This window comes from Oncorhynchus mykiss, chromosome 16 (assembly GCF_057628025.1).
Source record: "Oncorhynchus mykiss isolate SJ-2025 chromosome 16, ASM5762802v1, whole genome shotgun sequence".
Classification (NCBI taxonomy): domain Eukaryota; kingdom Metazoa; phylum Chordata; class Actinopteri; order Salmoniformes; family Salmonidae; genus Oncorhynchus; species Oncorhynchus mykiss.
The window spans coordinates 3,429,752-3,452,500 of NC_143037.1; the positions used below are offsets into that span (position 1 = coordinate 3,429,752).

General features: G+C 41.2%; 1 protein-coding gene across 1 annotated transcript in view; it reads left to right on the forward strand.

Moving 5' to 3' along the window:
- LOC118939498 (uncharacterized) overlaps window positions 1–22,749 on the forward strand; it is a 109,657-nt gene that overhangs the window by 71,267 nt on the left and 15,641 nt on the right. The window contains exons 4-12 of the mRNA XM_036945979.2: window positions 5,419–5,524; window positions 8,709–8,867; window positions 9,714–9,834; window positions 11,393–11,454; window positions 11,611–11,736; window positions 12,431–12,519; window positions 13,181–13,357; window positions 14,358–14,554; window positions 19,208–19,337. Coding sequence (XP_036801874.2) covers window positions 5,419–5,524; window positions 8,709–8,867; window positions 9,714–9,834; window positions 11,393–11,454; window positions 11,611–11,736; window positions 12,431–12,519; window positions 13,181–13,357; window positions 14,358–14,554; window positions 19,208–19,337 — 1,167 coding nt within the window. The remainder of the gene's footprint in view (window positions 1–5,418; window positions 5,525–8,708; window positions 8,868–9,713; window positions 9,835–11,392; window positions 11,455–11,610; window positions 11,737–12,430; window positions 12,520–13,180; window positions 13,358–14,357; window positions 14,555–19,207; window positions 19,338–22,749) is intronic.

The following is a 22,749-nucleotide window of genomic DNA, read 5'->3' on the forward strand; positions in this document are numbered from 1 at the left end:
TATGGCACCACAACAAACCTGCCAAGAGAGGGCCGCCCACCAAAACTCACGTAGAAGGCAAAGAGGGCATTAACTATTTTGGGATAGGGGGAAGCATTTTCACTTTTGGATGAATAGCGTGCCCAGAGTGAACTGCCTCCTACTCTGTCCCAGATGCTAATATATGAATATTATTATTAGTATTGGATAGAAAACACTGACGTTTCTAAAACTGTTTGAATGATGTCTGAGAGTATAACAGAACTCATATGGCAGGCGAAAACCTGAGAAAAATCCAACAAGGAATTGGGACATCTGAGGTTTGTAGTTTTTCCAACCTTGGCCTACCGAATACAGTGTCTATGGAGTTGCACTTCCTACGGCTTCCACTACATGTCAACCATCTTTAGAAACTTGAATGAGGATTCTACTATAAAGGAGGGGCTCATGAGACCTCTTTGAGTCAGTGGTCTGGCAGAGTGCCTTGGTCTCATGACGTGCGCTTCCGACAGAGTTACCTCTCGTTCCAGTGCTTTTCTTCAGACATAGGAATTCTCCATTTGGAACATTATTGATGATTTATGTTAAAAACATCCTAAAGATTGATTCAATTGACATGTTTCTAAAGGACTGTAACGGAACCTTTCGAGTTTTTGCCTGGACGAAGTGCCTGCGCCTCATGAAGATGGATTACTGGGCTGAACACGCTAACAACAAGTGGCTATTTGCACATAAATTATGGACTTTATGGAACAAATCAGTCATTTCTTGTCGAACTGGGATTCCTGACACAACGGTTGCATTAAGGAGAAGTCTATCTTTAATTCTGTGAATAACAGTTGTATCTTTTATCAATGTTTATTATGAGTATTTCTGCAAAATCACCGGATGTTTTGGAATCAAAACATTACTGCACTTAACGTGTCAATGTAAACTGAGATTTTTGGATATAAATATGCACAACATTGAACAAAACATACATGTATTGTGTAACATGATGTCCTATGAGTTTCATCTGATGAAGATCATCAAAGGTTAGTGATTCATTTTATCTATATTTCTGCTTTTTGTGACTCCTATCTTTGGCTGGAGAAATGGCTGTGTTTTTTTGACTTGGCTATGACCTTGTGCTTTCGCTGTAAAGCACTTTTGAAATCGGACACGATTTACAGCATAATAGCAACTAGATAGATGAACAAGAAGTGTCTTTCATTTGCTGTATTGGACTTGTTAATGTGTGAAAGTTACATATTTAAAAAAATATATTTTTGAATTTCGAGCACTGCCTTTTCAGTGGAATGTTGTCGAGTAGCAGAACGCCTGCCCTAGAATGGTTAATCAGAGAGGCAACAAAGACAACAAATATAACCCTGAAGGAGCTGCAAAGCTCCACAGCGGAGATTGGAGTGTCTGTTCTTAGGACCATTTAAGCCTTATTAAAGAGGGGCCAGAAAACAAATTGCAAACATGTTTGATGTTCGCCAAAATGCATGTGGGAGACTCCTCAAATGGAAGAAATTACTCAAGGCACATGAGACTAAAATTGAGCTTTTGTTTTTGGCCATCAAGGAAAACACTCTGTCTGGTGCAAACCCAACATCTCTCATCACCCCACAGTGAAGCTTGGTGGTGTCAGCATCAAATGGAGTTGAATGTGTATTTTTGCCCATAATATAATTTAAAGTACTCTAAAGTTTTTTTTCCATCATTCTTTATATCATTGATTTGGGCTTCATAATACAGTTTCTTCTTTTTGTTCTCAATCTGCAATCTGTTCTCAATCTGCATTAAGTCAGCCAGTCAGATGTGCAGCCAAATGATTATGGGCAAAAAGACACATTCAACTCAATTTTTCATCACAAAACCATTTGATGTTACCAATTATTTTAATAATTGCTTCATTGGCAAAGTGAGCAAATTTAGGCAGGAAATTACAACAACAAACAGTGAGCCATCGTATTCATGTAAAAAAAACTAATAATGGGAGAAAGTATTGCATTTTGAATTTTGTGAAGTTAGGAGAGGTCGACAAATTATTGTTATCGACCAATAATGACAAACCTCCTGACATGGAAAGCTACTGAGGATGGTGGCTGACTCTATAGCCACTCCTACTGAGGAGGGTAGCTGACTCTATAGCTCCTCCTACTGAGGATGGTGGCTGACTCTATAGCCACTCCTACTGAGGATGGTAGCTAACTCTATAGCCACTCCTACTGAGGATGGTAGCTGACTCTATAGCCACTCCTACTGAGGATGGTAGCTGACTCTATAGCCACTCCTACTGAGGATGGTGTCTGACTCTATAGCCACTCCTACTGAGGATGGTAGCTGACTCTATAGCCACTCCTACTGAGGATGGTGTCTGACTCTATAGCCACTCCTACTGAGGATGGTAGCTGACTCTATAGCCACTCCTACTGAGGATGGTGGCTGACTCTATAGCCACTCCTACTGAGGATGGTAGCTGACTCTATAGCCACTCCTACTGAGGATGGTAGCTGACTCTATAGCCACTCCTACTGAGGATGGTAGCTGACTCTATAGCCACTCCTACTGAGGATGGTAGCTGACTATAGCCACACCTACTGAGGATGGTGGCTGAGTCTATAGCCACTCCTACTGAGGATGGTAGCTGACTCTATAGCCACTCCTACTGAGGATGGTAGCTGACTCTATAGCCACTCCTACTGAGGATGGTAGCTGACTCTATAGCCACTCCTACTGAGGATGGTAGCTGACTCTATAGCCACTCCTATCTGTCATATCTGTAATCTGAGCCTAGAGGAAAGTCTTTGTCCTCAGGTCTGGAGGGAAGCCAAAGTCATTCCACTACCCAAGAGTGTTAAAGCAGCCTTTACTGGTTCTAACAGCAGACCTATCAGCTTGCTGCCAGCTCTTAGCAAACTGTTGAAAAAAATTGTGTATGATCAAATACAATACATTTTCAGACTTTTAGCATGCTTATAGAGAAGGGCACTCAACATGGAAAACACTATGTCTGGTGCAAACCCAACACATCTCATCACCCCACAGTGAAGCTTGGTGGTGTCATTTGCCATGGTGTCATCTTCCCAACCGAAACAACCACTATTATTATTCTCTGTCAGATAGAAATCCATATTGGGCTTTACGATCATTTACAAAAAGACTTAGAAATCTCTTTCAAATTACAAAAAAATAAAATGACAGTAAGGATCTTTAAAAATAACTTACATAACTCACTGACAAAAATGACTGACAATTGGTTGAAAGAAATTGATAATAAGAATATTGTGGGAGCTGTACTGTTAGATTTCAATGCAGCCTTTGATATTATTGACCATGACCTGTTGTTGAAAAAACCTAAAGTATGTGTTATGGCTTTTCAACCTCTGCCATATTGTGGATTCAGAGCTATCTATCTAATAGAACTCAAAGGGTTTTCATTAATGGAAGCTTCTCTAATGTCAAACATTTAAAGTGTGGTGTACCGCAGGGCAGCTCTCTAGGCTCTCTACTCATTTCTATTTTTACCAATGACCTGCCACTGGCATTCAGCAAAGCATGAGTGTCTATGTTTGCTGATGATTCAACCATATACGCATCATCAACCACAGCTAATGAAGTCCCTTAACAAAGAGTTGCAGTCTGATTTGGAATGGGTGGCCAGTAATAAACTGGTCCTGAACTCATCTAAAACTAAGAGCACTGTATTTGGTACTAATCTGCTGTTGAACAAGTTGAGGAGCCTACATTACTTGGCGTTACCTTAGATTGTAAACTGTCATGGTCAAAACATATAGATTCAATGGTTGCAAAGATGGGGAGAGGTCTGGGCCGTAATAAAGAGATACTCAGATTTTTTTTGACACCACACTCCAAAAAGCAAGTTCTGCAGGCTCTAGTTTATTGTTCAGTCGTGTGGTCCAGTTCTGCAAGGAAAGCTGCAGCTGGCCCAGATCAGAGCGGCACGTTTGCTCTTAATTGTAATCAGAGGGCTGATATAAATACTATTGATGCCCGTCTCTCTTGGTTAAGAGTTGAGGAGAGACTGACTGCATCACTTCTTCTTTTCATGAGAAACATTATTGTGTTGGAAATCCCAAATAGTTTGCATAGTCAACTTAAACACAGCTCTTATCCCACCAGACATGCCACCAGGGGTCTTTTCATAGTCCCCAAATCCAGAACAAATTCAAGAAAGCGTACAGTATTATATAGAGAGAGCCCTTATTGCATGGAACTCCCATCTCCTATTGCTCAAATAAACAGCAAAACTGGTTTCAAAAAACAGGTCAAATAGCACCTCACGGCACAACGCCTCTCCCCTATTTGACCCAGATAGTTTTCTAGATGTGTTATATGTTATATGTTATATGCTATATGCTACATGTGCCTTTTACATTTAATTGTGTAGTTCTGTACTTGAGCTGTTCTTGTCTGTTGATATTCTGTATCAATGTTTCATGTTTCATGTTCATAAATATCAAATACTTTGAATAATCTTAAAATATAAAATATATTTTTGATTTATTCAACACTTTTTTGGTTACTACATGATTCCATATGTGTTAGTTCGTAGTTTTGACGTCTTCACAATTAGCCTACAATGTAGAAAATAGTAAAAACGAGAACGAGAAGGTGTTCAAAAACGTATGTTTCCTGTCCAACATTTTCAGGAATCAAAATTGATAAATTGCGTTCAAGCATAATAGCAACTGACCCATTATTTTTCTCAATCGCCTTCTGCACATAATGTCAAATATTATATATCAATTTGTACATCAGAGGAGGACAAAGAGAACTGATTCAGGGATAAAGTGACTGAAATACGATGTCGAAAAAATTTGCAGTAAAATGATGAAGTAATAGTTGTTCATTTCCTAAAACGCTGCACAATTATATTGGACTGTAGGAGAAATGATATCACCAAAGGTGCCAAAACCACACACTTCAACTCCTATGATTACACAAACACACACACACGCGCACGCGCACACGCACACGCACACACACACACACACACACACACACACACACACACACACACACACACACACCCACTACACTTCAACTAAGATTATTATAGATGCCTTGCCAATTCTGCTGCTGGAAGCAGGTGTTCCACTGCAGGCCAAATCACAATCCATTTTTTAATGTCAGGGAACACATTAAAAATTGACATGATCGCATTTTCCCCATTCTATCAAAGGATGCTTTGTATTGACTTTGGATCCCTCGTCTGAACAAACATTAATAACGCCCTCCTAGCGCCGGTTGTGTAGATCGGTAGACCAAATGCAAGGTAACAGCGTAACTTATAGTACATTAGAACACAGACACACATCATTATGAAAATAGGAAATTGATTAAAGTATTGACCTCTATGTTCGTGAATGCGTGCGTGTGCGTGTGCGTGTGTATGTGTGTGTGTGTGTGTGTGTTTGTGTGGCACAGGACTCAGACAGACAGGGAGCTAAACCTCTTGGAGAGTTCAACACTGAAGAAGTCTGCCAATGGTTCAGCAGCATCGGCCTGCACAAATGCCTTACCTACATCAGAGGTAACACACACACCGCACACACACACACCGCACACAAACACACACACACCGCACACACACACACCGCACACACACACACCGCACACACACACACACCGCACACACACACACATTATTATGTCATATCTGTATATAATTCATTATTATGTCATATCTGTATATAATTCATTATTATGTCATATCTGTATATAATTCATTATAATGTTATATATATGTATATATAATTCATTATTATGTCATATCTGTATATAATTCATTATTATGCTATATATATGTATATATAATTCATTATTATGTCATATCTGTATATAATTCATTATTATGTCATATCTGTATATAATTCATTATAATGTTATATATATGTATATATAATTCATTATTATGTCATATCTGTATATAATTCATTATTATGTCATATCTGTATATAATTCATTATTATGTCATATCTGTATATAATTCATTATTATGTCATATCTGTATATAATTCATTATTATGTCATATCTGTATATAATTCATTATTATGTAATATCTGTATATAATTCATTATTATGTTATATATATGTATATATAATTCATTATTATGTCATATCTGTATATAATTCATTATTATGTTTTTATACTACTTTTTTTCACATGGGCTAAGACTAAAGGCTAAGGCTAAGACGAAAGGCTAAGGCTAAGGCTAAGACTAAGACTAAGACTAAAGGCTAAGGCTAAGGCTAAGGCTAAGACTAAAGGCTAAGGCTAAAGGCTAAGGCTAAGACTAAGACTAAGGCTAAAGGCTAAGGCTAAGACTAAGACTAAGACTAAGACTAAAGGCTAAGGCTAAAGGCTAAGGCTAAGACTAAGACTAAGGCTAAAGTCTAAGGCTAAGACTAAGACTAAGACTAAAGGCTAAGGCTAAAGGCTAAGGCTAAGACTAAGACTAAGGCTAAAGGCTAAGGCTAAGACTAAGACTAAGACTAAAGGCTAAGGCTAAGACTAAGACTAAGGCTAAGGCTAAGGCTAAGACTAAGACTAAAGGCTAAGGCTAAGACTAAGACTAAAGGCTAAGGCTAAGGCTAAGACTAAAGGCTAAGGCTAAGGCTAAGGCTAAGACTAAAGGCTAAGGCTAAGGCTAAGACTAAAGGCTAAGGCTAAGGCTAAGGCTAAGACTAAAGGCTAAGGCTAAGGCTAAGACTAAAGGCTAAGACTAAGGCTAAAGGCTAAGACTAAAGGCTAAGACTAAGGCTAAAGGCTAAGGCTAAAGGCTAAGGCTAAGACTAAGACTAAAGGCTAAGGCTAAGACTAAGACTAAGGCTAAGGCTAAGGCTAAGACTAAGACTAAAGGCTAAGGCTAAGGCTAAGACTAAAGGCTAAGACTAAGACTAAAGGCTAAGGCTAAGGCTAAGACTAAAGGCTAAGACTAAGACTAAGGCTAAAGGCTAAGGCTAAGACTAAGACTAAGACTAAGACTAAAGGCTAAGGCTAAAGGCTAAGGCTAAGACTAAGACTAAGGCTAAAGTCTAAGGCTAAGACTAAGACTAAGACTAAAGGCTAAGGCTAAAGGCTAAGGCTAAGACTAAGACTAAGGCTAAAGGCTAAGGCTAAGACTAAGACTAAGACTAAAGGCTAAGGCTAAGACTAAGACTAAGGCTAAGGCTAAGGCTAAGACTAAGACTAAAGGCTAAGGCTAAGACTAAGACTAAAGGCTAAGGCTAAGGCTAAGACTAAAGGCTAAGGCTAAGGCTAAGGCTAAGACTAAAGGCTAAGGCTAAGGCTAAGACTAAAGGCTAAGGCTAAGGCTAAGGCTAAGGCTAAGACTAAAGGCTAAGGCTAAGGCTAAGACTAAAGGCTAAGACTAAGGCTAAAGGCTAAGACTAAAGGCTAAGACTAAGGCTAAAGGCTAAGGCTAAAGGCTAAGGCTAAGACTAAGACTAAAGGCTAAGGCTAAGACTAAGACTAAGGCTAAGGCTAAGGCTAAGACTAAGACTAAAGGCTAAGGCTAAGGCTAAGACTAAAGGCTAAGACTAAGACTAAAGGCTAAGGCTAAGGCTAAGACTAAAGGCTAAGGCTAAGGCTAAGGCTAAGACTAAAGGCTAAGGCTAAGGCTAAGGCTAAGACTAAAGGCTAAGGCTAAGGCTAAGGCTAAGACTAAAGGCTAAGACTAAAGGCTAAAGGCTAAGACTAAAGGCTAAGACTAAGGCTAAAGGCTAAGACTAAAGGCTAAAGCTAAGGCTAAGACTAAGACTAAGACTAAAGCTAAGGCTAAGACTAAGGCTAAGACTAAGGCTAAGACTAACACTAAGACTAAGACTAAGACTAAAGGCTAAGGCTAAGGCTAAGGCTAAGGCTAAGGCTAAGGCTAAGACTAAAGGCTAAGGCTAAGACTAAGACTAAGGCTAAGGCTAAGGCTAAGACTAAGGCTAAGACTAACACTAAGACTAAGACTAAGACTAAGACTAAAGGCTAAGGCTAAGGCTAAGACTAAGACTAAAGCTAAATCATTATTCAGTGTGCAAGTTGTATATTCTTAAAAAAATCCTCTCTCTCTTCCCTCCTCCTCTCTCTCCTCCTCTCGCTCCTCTCTCCTTCTCTTCACCCTCCTCCTCTCTCTCATCCTCTCTCCTCCTCCTCCTGTCTCTCCTCTTCTTCCCCTTCCTCCTCTCTCTCCTCCTCCTCTCTCTCCTCTTCCTCCTCTCTCCTCCTCCTCCTCCTCTCCCCCCCCTCCTCCCCTCTCTTCTCTCCTATCCTCCAGTCCCTCTCCTCTCCCATCTCTATTGCATAATCTCTTCTTCTTTTATCTTCCCCAAAACATTCCATGCTGACTTTGCCAATTTGCTTATCTTAAAACATATTTTTCTACAACGTAGATTAACTTTTTTCTCAGACTATAATGACATCCTATTTAGGAAATGTATGTTGAATGAATGATTTTTCTCTACAGGTTCTAGAATCTTTTTGAAAAGATGTCATTGTAAAAGTACGAACTTGTAAATGTTCATGCAAGGTTTCATTCCGACTGTTTCCGGGTTCTACGTGGTCAGTTGTGGGTTCCATATTTGAGGGAGCTGAATCATTTTTTTTGGACTGTTTTGGGTTTCCATGGGGACAGGTTTGGGGTTCTATGAGGGCTGTTTGGGGGGGGGTTCCATGGGGGCTGATCTCTGATCTCTTCTGTTCCTGACCCCTGACCCCTGACAGAGGCAGAGCTGTGTGGAACTGATATAACCTCAATAGACCTGACGACCCTGGAGGTTCTTCACATCTCCAGTCTGGAGGAGAGAGAGCAGCTCCTATCAGCTGTTTACAGAGAGCTACACCCGCCCAGCACCACCTCACAGAGACTGGACTCCCTGTTGGGTATGATCAATTAATCAGCTGATCAATCGATCTGTCATCACTTCCAACCCGGGTGGCAGGTAGCCAAGCAGTTAGATCATTGGGCCAGTAACTGAAAGGTGGCTGGTTCAAATGCCTGAGCTGACAAGGTGAACAATCTGTTGATGTGCCCTTGAGCAAGGCACTTAAACCTTAATTTGCTCCAGGGGTTCTGTACTACTATGACTGACCCTGTAAAACAACACCTATCATACTACTATGACTGACCCTGTAAAACAACACCTATCATACTACTATGACTGACCCTGTAAAACAACACCTATCATACTACTATGACTGACCCTGTAAAACAACACCTATCATACTACTATGGCTGACCCTGTAAAACAACACCTATCATACTACTATGACTGACCCTGTAAAACAACACCTATCATACTACTATGACTGACCCTGTAAAACAACACCTATCATACTACTATGGCTGACCCTGTAAAACAACACCTATCATACTACTATGGCTGACCCTGTAAAACAACACCTATCATACTACTATGACTGACCCTGTAAAACAACACATTACACTGCACCTATCCAGTGTGTGTGACACTTTTTTTTTGGGGGGGGGGGTTAATCGATTAGACGATCCATCTATCTATCAATCTATCTGCCGATCAGTCAATCAATCAGTCAACCAACCCATCAATCAATCACACCTTTCCCTTTATTGTTGAGCGTGTCAACTGAACATAAGTAATACAGATAATAATGGATTGGATTTATATGGCCTTTTTCCAGATGATCAAAGGGCTTTTCAATGTAACTCCCCCAATCCTCCATCAAGCCAACTGTATTCTCTCCTCATAGAAACTGTTGGTCCTAACAACGTAGAGAAATTCACAGCAGCATTGGTGGCCATGAGCCAATCAAAGTCCTTCCAACGTGTAAGCTGCCTCAACATGAATCAAACAAAATCCTTTAAATTCAGGTATGTACGCCTAGCTACTCTCAGTACTGACCCATCATTCTATTTTGTTCTATATTCTATTATTTTCTATTCTGTTATACATTATATTATATTTTGTTCTATATTCTATTATATTCTATTCTGTTCTATATTCTATTATATTCTATTCTGTTCTATATTCTATTATATTCTGTTCTATATTCTATTATATTCTGTTCTGTTCTATATTCTATTATATTCTGTTCTGTTCTATATTCTATTATATTCTATTCTGTTCTATATTCTATTATATTCTATTATATTCTATTATATTCTATTCTGTTCTATATTCTATTATATTCTATTCTGTTCTATATTCTATTATATTCTATTCTGTTCTATGTTCTATTATATTTTATTCTGTTCTATAATCTATTATATTCTATATGCTGTTCTATTTTCTATTATATTCTGTTCTATATTCTATTCTATTCTGTTCTATATTCTATTATATTCTATTCTGTTCTATATTCTATTATATTCTATTGTGATCTATATTCTATTATATTCTATATGCTGATCAATATTGTATTATATTCTGTTCTAGATTCTATTCTATTCTATATTCGTTTAAAAATTGTATCCGTTATTTTACCAGGTTAGTTGACTGAGAAAACGTTCTCATTTACAGCAACTACCTGGGGAATAGTTACAGGGGAGAGGAGGAGGGGGATGAATGAGCCTATCGTGAACTGGGGATTATTAGGTGACCTTGATGGTTTGAGGGCCAGATTGGGAATTTAGCCAGGACACTGGGGTTAACACCCCTACTCTTACGATAAGTGCCATGGGATCTTTAATGACCTCAGAGAGTCAGGACACCCATTTAACGTCCCATCCGAAAGACCTACACAGGGCAGTGTCCCCAATCACTGCCCTGGGGCATTGGGGTATTTTTTAGACCAGAGGAAAGAGTGCCTCCAACATCACTTCCAGCAGCATCTGGTCTCCCATCCAGGGACCGACCAGGACCAACCCTGCTTAGCTTCAGAAGCAAGCCCGCAGTGGTATGCAGGGTGGTATGCTGCTGGCACTAATATATTCTATTCTGTTCTATTTTCTATTCTGTTCTATATTCTATTATATTCTATTCTGTTCTATATTGTATTCTGTTCTATATTCTATATTCTATTATATTCTATTCTGTTCTATATTCTATAATATTCTATATTCTATTATATTCTGTATTGTATTCTGTTCTATATTGTATTCTGTTCTATATTCTATATTCTATTATATTCTATTCTGTTCTATATTCTATAATATTCTATATTCTATTATATTCTATTCTGTTCTATATTGTATTCTGTTCTATATTCTATATTCTATTATATTCTATTCTGTTCTATATTCTATAATATTCTATATTCTATTATATTCTGTATTGTATTCTGTTCTATATTCTATTCTATTCTATTCTATTCTGTTCTATATTCTATTATATTATATTCTGTTCTATATTCTATTATATTCTATTCTGTTCTATATTCTATTCTGTCAATATGACCCAGGTGTGTATTTTCCTTTCTCCTTGTAATAGATGCAAAAGCCCAAACCCTATGAACCAGAGGACCTCTCTGCTGATGGAGATCACCATAAATGGTTTCTTGATATTAAATCTGTTAAGAACCAATGTGTGCATTACTTCTGTATATCTCAGGGCTGGTCATTTTACTGGCACTATAACTTGCACTATACAACTAGCTAGTGATTCCATATGGTCTGCCCCTGATCATAATGTCATGGTGTTTGATTCAGCGTCGGTGCAGATAGTCCACCTGCGGACCCCCAGGGAAACCACGGTGGGGAAGGTGATGGAGTCCTGTCTAAGGATGCTAGGAATGACCGAGGACAAGGACCTCTTCAGCCTCACAGACAAACCAGGTCTGTGTTAACCACTCATTGTATGAATGATGGAATGACTGACTGACAGACTGGCTGAATGACTGGCTAACTGGCTAACTGGCTGACTGGCTGACTGGCTGAATGGCTGGCTGGCTGACTGGCTGAATGGCTGGCTGGCTGAATGGCTGACTGGCTGAATGGCTGGCTGACTGGCTGAATGGCTGGCTGACTGAATGACTGGCTGACTGGCTGAATGGCTGGCTGACTGGCTGAATGGCTGGCTGGCTGAATGACTGGCTGACTGGCTGAATGACTGGCTAACTGGCTAACTGGCTGACTGGCTGACTGGCTGACTGGCTGACTGGCTAACTGGCTAACTGGCTGACTGGCTGACTGGCTGAATGGCTGGCTGACTGGCTGACTGGCTGGCTGGCTGAATGACTGGCTGACTGACTAACACGCTGGCTGAGGCTGACTGGCTGAAGACAAAGACCTCTTCAGGTCTTGTAGTATAGGGTTACACTAGACTGGTCCCAGATCTGTTTGTGCTGTAGAGCTAACTCCTAGCCATTGCCACGCCAAACATTGACAACGACTATAGGAGATGACAAGACAGCACAAACAGATCTGGGACCAGCCTACGGCTTTAGTAGGGGTGTGACGTACTGTATAATATTAATGGCCATATCATTGACAGATGACAATAAATTATGTTTACGTCTGTGCTTTGAAGGTTCTTCAGAGGAGCTGTCATCAGACCTGCAGATAGTTGACTTGGCAAGCTCAGAGAACAAATATCTAGAGTTGTATCTGTGCAAAAAGGTAAGACTTGCAAGCCATTGCCACTTACAATTTACAGTCATACTAGTCACAGACAACATGTTCTAATGCCAAACAGAACAGTGTTTCTCAATGCAACAGACAGCTGAGTCTACTGTCACAAAGAACAGTGTTGTTGAAGTCACTGACAGTACGCTCTATTGCCAAACAGAACAGAACAGCATTAGAATAGTAGTCTCTAGTGTCAGACAGAACAGCAGCAGATCAGTAGTCTCTATTGCCAAACAGAACAGCAGTAGATCAGTAGTCTCTAGTGTCAGACAGAACAGCAGCAGATCAGTAGTCTCTAGTGTCATTCAGAACAGCAGTAGATCAGTAGTCTATATTGTCAGACAGGACAGAACGGCAGTAGATCAGTAGTCTCTAGTGTCAGACAGCACAGAACAGCAGTAGATCAGTAGTCTCTAGTGTCAGACAGAACAGCAGTAGATCAGTAGTCAGTAGTGTCACTAGAGACTACTGATCTACTGCTGGTCTGTCTGATACTAGAGACTTCTGATCTACAACTGTTCTGTCTGACAATAGATACTACTGATCTACTACTGTTCTGTCTGATACTAGATACTTCTAGCTAGTCTTTTATGGCTTGTGTAAAAGACTTTGGGTTGTGAACTAATTATCTTCTTTTTTTAAAACCCACCAGGATAAACCTAAAGGTGTTGTCAAGCCCCAATCCCCAGCTCCTTCTTTCAATGGGTCCCTTGGCAACGGTCCAGTCAATCAAACCCGCCAGGTACAAGGGGTCAGCCAGCCAGGTAAAGAGGAAAAGATACGCGAACTCAATGAACAGGTGGACTCTCTACAGAACGTCATCCTGCAGGTGAAATAAAGTAGAGTATTATTAATCATCCAGTAACATTGTCTTCTTCGTCTTCTTTGTTGACTCCTAATGTTGACCCCATGGTTAAGGAGATCCTCCACGGCCTGGTAGCCTACTGCTAGCATATAGTAGCATAGCATCTAGGGGCCTTTAGTTCATTGTTGACTCCTAATGTTGACCCAATGGTTCAGGAGATCCACCACAGTCTGGTAGCCTACTGCTAGCATATAGTAGCATAGCATCTAGGGGCCTTTAGTTCATTGTTGACTCCTAATGTTGACCCCATGGTTCAGGAGATCCACCACGGCCTGGTAGCCTACTGCTAGCATATAGTAGCATAGCATCTAGGGGCCTTTAGTTCATTGTTGACTCCTAATGTTGACCCCATGGTTCAGGAGATCCACCACGGCCTGGTAGCCTACTGCTAGCATATAGTAGCATAGCATCTAGGGGTCTTTAATTCATTGTTGACTCCTAATGTTGACCTCATGGTTCAGGAGATCCACCACAGCGTGGTAGCCTACTGCTAGCATATAGCAGCATAGCATCTAGGGGTCTTTAATTCATTGTTGACTCCTAATGTTGACCCCATGGTTCAGGAGATCCACCACGGCCTGGTAGCCTACTGCTAACATATAGTAGGATAGCATCTTGGAGCCTTTAGTTCATTGTTGACTCCTAATGTTGACCCCACGGTTCAGGAGATCCACCACGGCCTGGTAGCCTACTGCTAGCATGTAGTAGCATAGCATCTAGGGGCCTTTAATTCATTGTTGACTCCTAATGTTGACCCCATGGTTCAGGAGATCCACCACGGCCTGGTAGCCTACTGCTAACATATAGTAGGATAGCATCTTGGAGCCTTTAGTTCATTGTTGACTCCTAATGTTGACCCCACGGTTCAGGAGATCCACCACGGCCTGGTAGCCTACTGCTAGCATATAGTAGCATAGCATCTAGGGGCCTTTAACTATTTGTTTATTCCTAATGTTCACCCTAGGTTCAGGAGATCCACCACGGGCTGGTAGCATTCTGTTCAGAGCTGAAGAGAATGGATGGGGAGGTGGATGTGTCAGGGCTGAGATCCCCAGAGCTGAAGCAGCGCCTTGGGCTGGCTCTGGGACTGCTCAGGGACAAGAGACACAGTCTAAAGAGCCTCCGAGAGTCCATGAGAAACACAGCCGTTCGCAGGAATGAGTATGTTCATAACAAAACAATTGTTCCCATAATGCAATGCGCCAAAGAAAATGTCACTTTTATGTGAGATGCATTGGATCGCAGAAACAATTAGGTTGTGTCATATTGGTCTCTCAGATGTAGTACAGGGCTGATATGTACTGATGGGAATAGAGCTGGCCAACTTCTGGTTTCAGGCTTACCTCTCCAACTAAGCTCCCTGACACCCTATTACGGACAACATATTAGTAGGTCTAATAGTGATGTTTGAGACAAGCATTTGTGGTCTCCGGTAGACTAAACCTTTTTAAAAAAATTAAAAACTTCATACAGGTTGTCATATGTTCCCAACCAATACAAATTGTCACACAATGTTCAGGATGAGTCCATACTCATTGAAATGGAAGTTTATCAGGCATATTTGGGCTCCCAAGTGGCACATCAGTCTAAGGCACTACACCTCAATGCTAGAGGCGTAACTATAGACCCTGGTTCGATTCCAATGCTGCATCACAACCGGATGTGATCGGGAGTCCCATATGGCGGGGCACAATTGGCCCAGCGTTGTCCAGGTTAGGGTTTGGCCAGGGTAGGCCATCATTGTAAAGAGTAATTAGTTCATAACTGACTTTCCTAGTTAAATACAGGTTCAAATAAATACAAATTCATGGTGACATTCACAATATGTGGTGTGAAAAGCGACTCTGGTGTGAAAAAAAGTGAAAGCTGTTGAAAGAACCCATCTTTAACACTTTCTCATATTTCAAATCAACCACCGCACTCACTCATACATCAAATTAGTTGTTTAAAAAAATAAAACAAAAAACCCAGAAAGTGTTTATGTATTTTGGATTGTTCTTATTTTCCTCAATTAAGTTGGAAAAATAGGATGATCGAGCAGCAGTGAGGGCTCTTCGATACACCACGGTATTGTCTTTCCAAGCTAGTCGGAAGACTTCCAGTTTGGTGGAGCAGCAGTGAGGGCTCTTCAATACACCGCGGTACTGTCTTCCCAAGCTAGTCGGAAGACTTCCAGTTTGGTGGAGCAGCAGTGAGGGCTCTTCGATACACCACGGTACTGTCTTTCCAAGCTAGTCGGAAGACTTCCAGTTTGGTGGAGCAGCAGTGAGGGCTCTTCGATACACCACGGTACTGTCTTTCCAAGCTAGTCGGAAGACTTCCAGTTTGGTGGAGCAGCAGTGAGGGCTCTTCAATACACCACGGTACTGTCTTTCCAAGCTAGTCGGAAGACTTCCAGTTTGGTGTGGCGCCATTTCCGTTCCAATTTTCTGGAAGCTTTTCTTCAGGGCTCGGGTATTATCTGTATACCAGGGAGCTAGTTTCTTATGACAAATGTTTTTAGTTTTTAGGGGTGCAACTGCATCTAGGCTATTGCGCAAGGTTCAATTGAGTTCCTCAGTTAGGTGGTTAACTAATTTTTGTACTCTGACGTCCTTGGGTTGGCGGAGGGAGTCTGGAAGGGCATCTAGGAATCTTTGGGTTGTCTGAGAATTTGTGGTATGTCCTTGGTTGGGGTCTGAGCAGATTATTTGTTGTGATTGCAAACGTAATAAAATGGTGGTCCGATAGTCCAGGATTATGAGGAAAAACATTAAGATCCACAACATTTATTCCACGAGACAAAACTAGGTCCAGAGTATGACTGTGGCAGTGAGTAGATCCGGAGACATGTTGGACAAAACCCACTGAGTCGACGAGGGCTCCGAACGAAAACGTTGTCGTTTATTTATTTTTTTGAAATGTTCTATCATAAATGTTAGCAACACCTCCGCCTTGGCAGGATGAGCGGGGGATATGGTCGCTAGTGTTACCAGGAGGTGAGGCCTCATTTAACACAGTAAATTCATCAGGCTTAAGCCGTGTTTCTGTCAGGCCAATCACATCAAGATTATGATCCGTGATTAGTTCATTGACTATAACTGCCTTGGAAGTGAGGGATCTAACATTAAGGAGCCCTATTTTGAGATGTGAGGTGTCACAATCTCTTTCAATAAATGGTAGGAATGGAGGAGGTCTTTATTCCAGTGAGATTGCTAAAGCGAACACCGCCATGTTTAGTTTTGCACAACCTAGGTCGAGGCACAGACACGTTATGTTGAAAAGCGTTTTTGAAATCGGACACTGTGGTTGGATTAACGAGAAGTTTATCTTTAAAATGGTGTAAAATACTTCTATGTTTAAGCAATTTTAATTATGGGATTTCTGTTGTTTTGAATTTGGCGCCCTGCAGTTTCACGAGGTGAGACGCTCATGTCCCGAACGATCCCTGAGAGGTTAAAGAAAAAAATAAGCAAACATGTCTGGTGTTCGCCAAAAAGGCCTGTGGGAGACTCCCCAAACATATGGAAGAAGGTACTCTGGTCGGATGAGACTAAAATGTAGCTTTTTGGCCATCAAGAAAAACGTTATGTCTGGGGCAAACCCAACACCTCTCATCACCCCGAGAACATCATCCCCACAGTGAGGCATGGTAGTGGCAGCATCATGCTGTGGGGGTGTTTTTCATTGGCAGGAACTGGGAAACTGATCAGAATTTAAGGTATGATGGATGGCGCAAAATGCAGGGAAATTATTGAGGGAAACCTGTTTCAGTCCTCCAGAGATTTGAGACTGGGATGGAGGTTCACCTTCCAGCAGGACAATGACCCTAAGCATACATCTAAAGCAACACTCGAGTGGTTTAAGGGGAAACATTTAAATATCTTGGAATGGCCTAGTCAAAGCCCAGACCTCAATTCAATTGGGTATCTGTGGTATGACTTATCGATTGCTGTACACCAGAGGAACCCATCCAACTTGAAGGAGCCGGAGTAGTTTTGCAAATATCCCAGTGGCTAGACGTGCCAAGTTTACAGAGACAAACCCCAAGAGACTTGCAGCTGGTATTGCTGCAAAAAGTACATCCAAAAAGTAGTGACTTTGGGTAAATAGTTTTGCTTTTTATTTCTTCTCTGTTTCACAGTAAAAACTATTTTGCATCTTCGAAGTGGTAGAAATGTTGTGTAAATCATATGATACAACCCCCTCCCAAAAAAATCACTTTTAATTCCAGGTTGTAAGGCAACAAAATAGGAAAAATGCCAAGGGGGTGAATATTTTCACAAGCCACTGTACCTGGCAAACATTACTTTATTTTGTTTCTTCCTTATTTCCTTTCTTCCTTCTTCCTTGTAACTGCCTGGTAAACACAATTTAATTTCTCCCTGTAACTACCTGGTAAACATTACTTTACTGTGTCATCCAGGTGATCAGAGATGCTTATGACTTGTTATAATATATGTATGTCCTCATCTTTTGCGTATATATTTTGTATTATTAGGCAAGAACACATTCGTATTTACAATGACAGCCTAGGAACAGCCTTATTCGGGGGCGGAAATACAGTTTTTTAACCTTGTCAGCTCAGGGATTCAATCTAGCAACCTTTCGGTTACTGGCCCAATGCTCTAACCACCTGCCGTCCCAAGGAATATAATCATCTCAGCAAAACATTAAACGTCCCTTTTTCAGGACCCTGTCTTTCAAATATGAATGGTAAAAATCCAAATAACTTCACAGATCTTCATTGTGAAGGGTTTAAACACTGTTTCCTATGCTTGTTCAATGAACCATAAACAATCAATGAACATGCACTGTGGAACGGTCGTTAAGACACTAACAGCTTACAGACGGTAGGCAGTTAATGTCACAGTTATGAAAACTTAGGACACTAAAGAGGCCTTTCTACTGACTCTGAAAACACCAAAAGAAAGATGCCCAGGGTCCCTGCTCATCTGTGTGAACGTGCCTTAGGCACGCTGCAAGGAGGCATGAGGACTGCAGATGTGGCCAGGGCAATAAATTGCAATGTCCGTACTGTGAGACGCCTAAGACGGCTCTACAAGGACACAGGACGGACAGCTGATAGTCCTCACAGTGGCAGACCACGTGTAACAACACCTGCACGGGATCGGTACATCCGAACATCACACCTGAGGGACAGGTACAGGATGGCAACAACAACTGCCCAAGTTATGGTCTGGGGTGGTGTGTCACAGCATCATCGGACTGAGCGTCATTGCAGGCAATCTCAACGCTGTGCATGACAGCGAAGGTACCTTTCCTGCAGGCTCATCCTGACATGACCCTCCAGCATGACAATGCCAACAGCCATACTACTCGTTCTGTGCATGATTTCCTGCAAGAAAGGGATGTCAGTGTTCTGCCATTGCCAGCGAAGAGCCCAGATCTCAATCCCATTGAGCACGTCTGGGACCTGTTGGATCGGAGTGTGAGGGCTAGGGCCATTCTCCCCAGAAATGTCCAGGAACTTTCAGGTGCCTTGGTGGAAGAGTGGGGTAACATCTCACAGCAAGAACTGGCAAATCTGGTGCAGTCCATGAGGAGGAGATGCACTGCAGTAATTAATGCAGCTGGTGGCCACACCAGATACTGACTGTTACTTTTGATTTTGAACTCCCCCTCTGTTCAGGGACACATTATAAAATTTATGTTAGTCACATGTCTGTGGAACTTGTTCAGTTTATGTCTCAGTTGTTGAATCATATGTTCATTCAAATATTTACACGTTAAGTTTGCTGAAATAAAATGCAGTTCACAGTGAGAGGACGTTTCTTTTTTTTTTGCTGAGTTTATGTAATCTTTACCTTACAGGCGATCAGAGGTTCGTCTTCTGGATAAGATGAAGCTGAACTGTCAGGTGTTTAAAGAAGAAATCTCTCTGGTGCACCTCAATCGACAAGTAGCCCATCTACAGAAAGCACTTCAGGACAGCCAAGTCAAGGTACATGCCTGTTTTACCTGTTTGTTACTGTGTTAACCTTAAACCTCCCTGGTTCACCTCAAGAGACAGGCAGCAGAGCCAAGACAAGTTAGTCCTAACCCCTGACATCTAACCATAGCACACCAGACTGCACTGCAGGACAACCAAGACAAGTTAGTCCTAACCCCTGACATCTAACCGTAGCACACCGGACTGCACTGCAGGACAACCAAGACAAGTTAGTCCTAACCCCTGACATCTAACCATAGCACACCAGACTGCACTGCAGGACAACCAAGATAAGGAGAAAGAAACGAATTATGCAAGGTGCTGGCTAGCGGAGTAGAACACTTGAAAAATGAGGTTCTAGATAGCAATTTATTTTCTAAGGGTGTAAGTCTGCCCAGTAAACTCCACCATTCAACACCCCCTTCCTCCTTGCCTCGCAACCCCAACTTCTCTGCTCCACTCTCCCCCTTCCCCTCCGTCTCAACCCTCACCCCACATTTTGCAGGTTGGGGTCATAGGTGAAACACTAAGGCCTCCCCACAGACATGAGAACCAGACAGGATATCTCCACAGAAACACAGCACAAGCCCCTTGAGAAACAGAGCATAATATATCCCATAATGCTCTGCATCACCCTCTTACTCTGGCTCTGGTTTCCCTTTTTTTAGCTGGCCTAACCCTAAACATAACCCTATCTTTTGCAGGCCTAACACTAATCCTAACCGTTTCTTTAGCTGGCCTAGACATTTTCATTTTTTTCAATTTCAGTGTGTTTGTCTAGAAGAGCCGGAGTAAATCCCTTGGTAGCTAGACAGGAGACATTACACCCCCCGCCCCCCATTAATCTACACACAATATCCCATAATGACAAAGCATGAACAGATTTGTTTAGCTGTTTTGCAAATGTATAAAATAAATATAAAAAAAAAAAACACATTAACCTCTACGGGATGGGAATCCCTAAACCCTGACGGTTGTTGCTAATGTTCGCTAATGTGACTAGAATGACGTTGTAAACAGCCAACTTTCCGGGACATAGACATGTCTTACATGGCCAGAAATCTTAAATTAATGTTAATCTAACTGCAGTGGCCAATTAACAGCAGCTATTACAGTGAAAAAAATACCATGCTATTGTTTGAGTAGAGTGCACAACAACAAAACACTTCTATCACAGCAACTGGTTTGATACATTCACCTCTGAAGGTAATTAATGTACTTACATTCAGTAATCTGGCTCTGATTTGTCATCCTGGGAATAAAATGTAGCAAAGTTTTGTTTGATAAAATGCATTTTTATGTTCAAATGTAGAAACTGGTGTCTACAGTTTTACCCCACTGCTGTCTGGCTACATACCCACCAAGCACATTCATGTGTGAAAGTTTATAATATATAATTATATATATATATAATATAATAATTATATAATTTAATGATCAATCATGTATGGCATTCCTAGGAGTGTGTAAACATATATTTTTTATTACCATGTTTGTTCTCTATGTACTTGAAAATGTATCAAATGACCAATTTGGCCCATTGGACAAACTCCTGGCAGACTTGATACAAAATATTGTGCTGTGATGTAATTCTTCACTGGATCAGTCTGAAACTTTGCGCACACACACACACACTGCTGCCATCTAGTGGCCAACATCTAAATTACACCTAGACTCCTATCTGAAAGTATGGCCTTTCTCTTGTATTTCAAAGATAATCATTTAAAAAATAAATAAAAATAAAATGCATGCATTTATTTGTATTATATTTTACCAGATCTAATGTGTTATATTATATTATACTACATTATAATATGCATATCCTTGCTTCAGGTCCTGAGCTACAGACAGTTAAATTTGGATATGTCATTTTAGGCAAAAATTGAAAAAATGGGTACGATCCTTATTATTAAGAGGTTTTAAAATAAGTATTCAGACCTTTCCTCAGTACTTTGTTGGGTATGACGCTACAAGCTTGGCACACCTGTATTTGGGGAGTTTCTCCCATTCTTCTCTGCCGATCCATTCAAGCTCTGTCAGGTTGGACGAGCAAGCGTCTCCAGAGATGCTAGATATGTTTAGAGTCCGGGACTGGGCCACTCAAGGATATTCAGAGACTTGTCCCGAAGCCTCTTCTGCATTGTGTTGGCTGTGTGCTTAGGGTTGATGTCCTGTTGAGGTCCAGTCTGAGGTCCTGAGCGCTCTGGAGCAGGTTTTCATTAAATATCTCTTTGTTCTTTGCTCCGTTGATCTTTCCCTCGATCCAGACTAGTCTCCCATTTCCTGCTGCTGAAAAACATCCCCACAGTACGATGCCTCCACCACCATTCTTCACCGTAGGGATGGTGTCTGGTTTCCTCCTTACTTGACATTCAGGCCAAAAAGTTAAATCTTGGTTTCATCAGACCAGAGAATCTTGTTTCTCATGGTCTGAGAGTCCTTTAGGTGCCTTTTGGCAAACTCCAAACGGGCTGTCATGTGCATTTCACTGAGGAGTGGTTTCCATCTGGCCACAATACCATAAAGGTCTGGAGTGGCATGCTGCAGAGATGGTTGTTCTTCTGCAAGGTTCTCCCATCTCCACAGAGGAACTCTGGAACTCTGTCAATGTGACCATCGGGTTCTTGTTCACCTCCCTGACCAAGGCCCTTCTGTCCTCAGTTTCGCCGGGCGGCCAGCTCTATGAAGAGTCTGGGTGGTTCCAAACTTCTCCCATTTAAGAATGATGGAGGCCACTGTGTTCTTGGGCACCTTCAATGGTGCAGAATTGTTTTGGTACCCATCCAAAGATTTGTGCCTCGACACAATCCTGTCTTGGAGCTCTACGGACAATTCCTTCGTCCTCATGGTTTGGTTTTTGCTCTGCCATGCGCTGTCAACTGTGGGACCTTTATATAGACAGGTGTGTGCCTTTCCAAATTATGTTGGATTGACAGCAGGTGGATTCCAGTCAAATTGTAGAAACATCTCAAGGATGATTGATGGAAACAGGATGAACCTGAGCTTCATGTCGAGTCTCAAAGCAAAAGGTCCGAATAAGTATGCAAATAGTGTATTTCTGTCTTTTAAAAAATAAATAAAGCACCCGAAAATATCTTAACCTTTTTTTCGCTGTGTCATTATGGGGTATTGTGATGTCATTATGGGGTACTGTGATGTCATTATGGGGTATTGTGATGTCATTATGGGGTATTGTGATGTCATTATGGGGTATTGTGATGTCATTATGGGGTATTGTGATGTCATTATGGGGTATTGTGATGTCATTATGGGGTACAGTGTGTAGTTTGATGAGGACAAAAACGTATTTAATCCATTTTAGAATAAGGCTGTAACATAACAAAATGGGGAAAAAGATTGTCTGTCTCTGTGTAGCCTGACTAATCTAATCTCAGACAACCTACTCAGCTCTGTAGCCTGACTA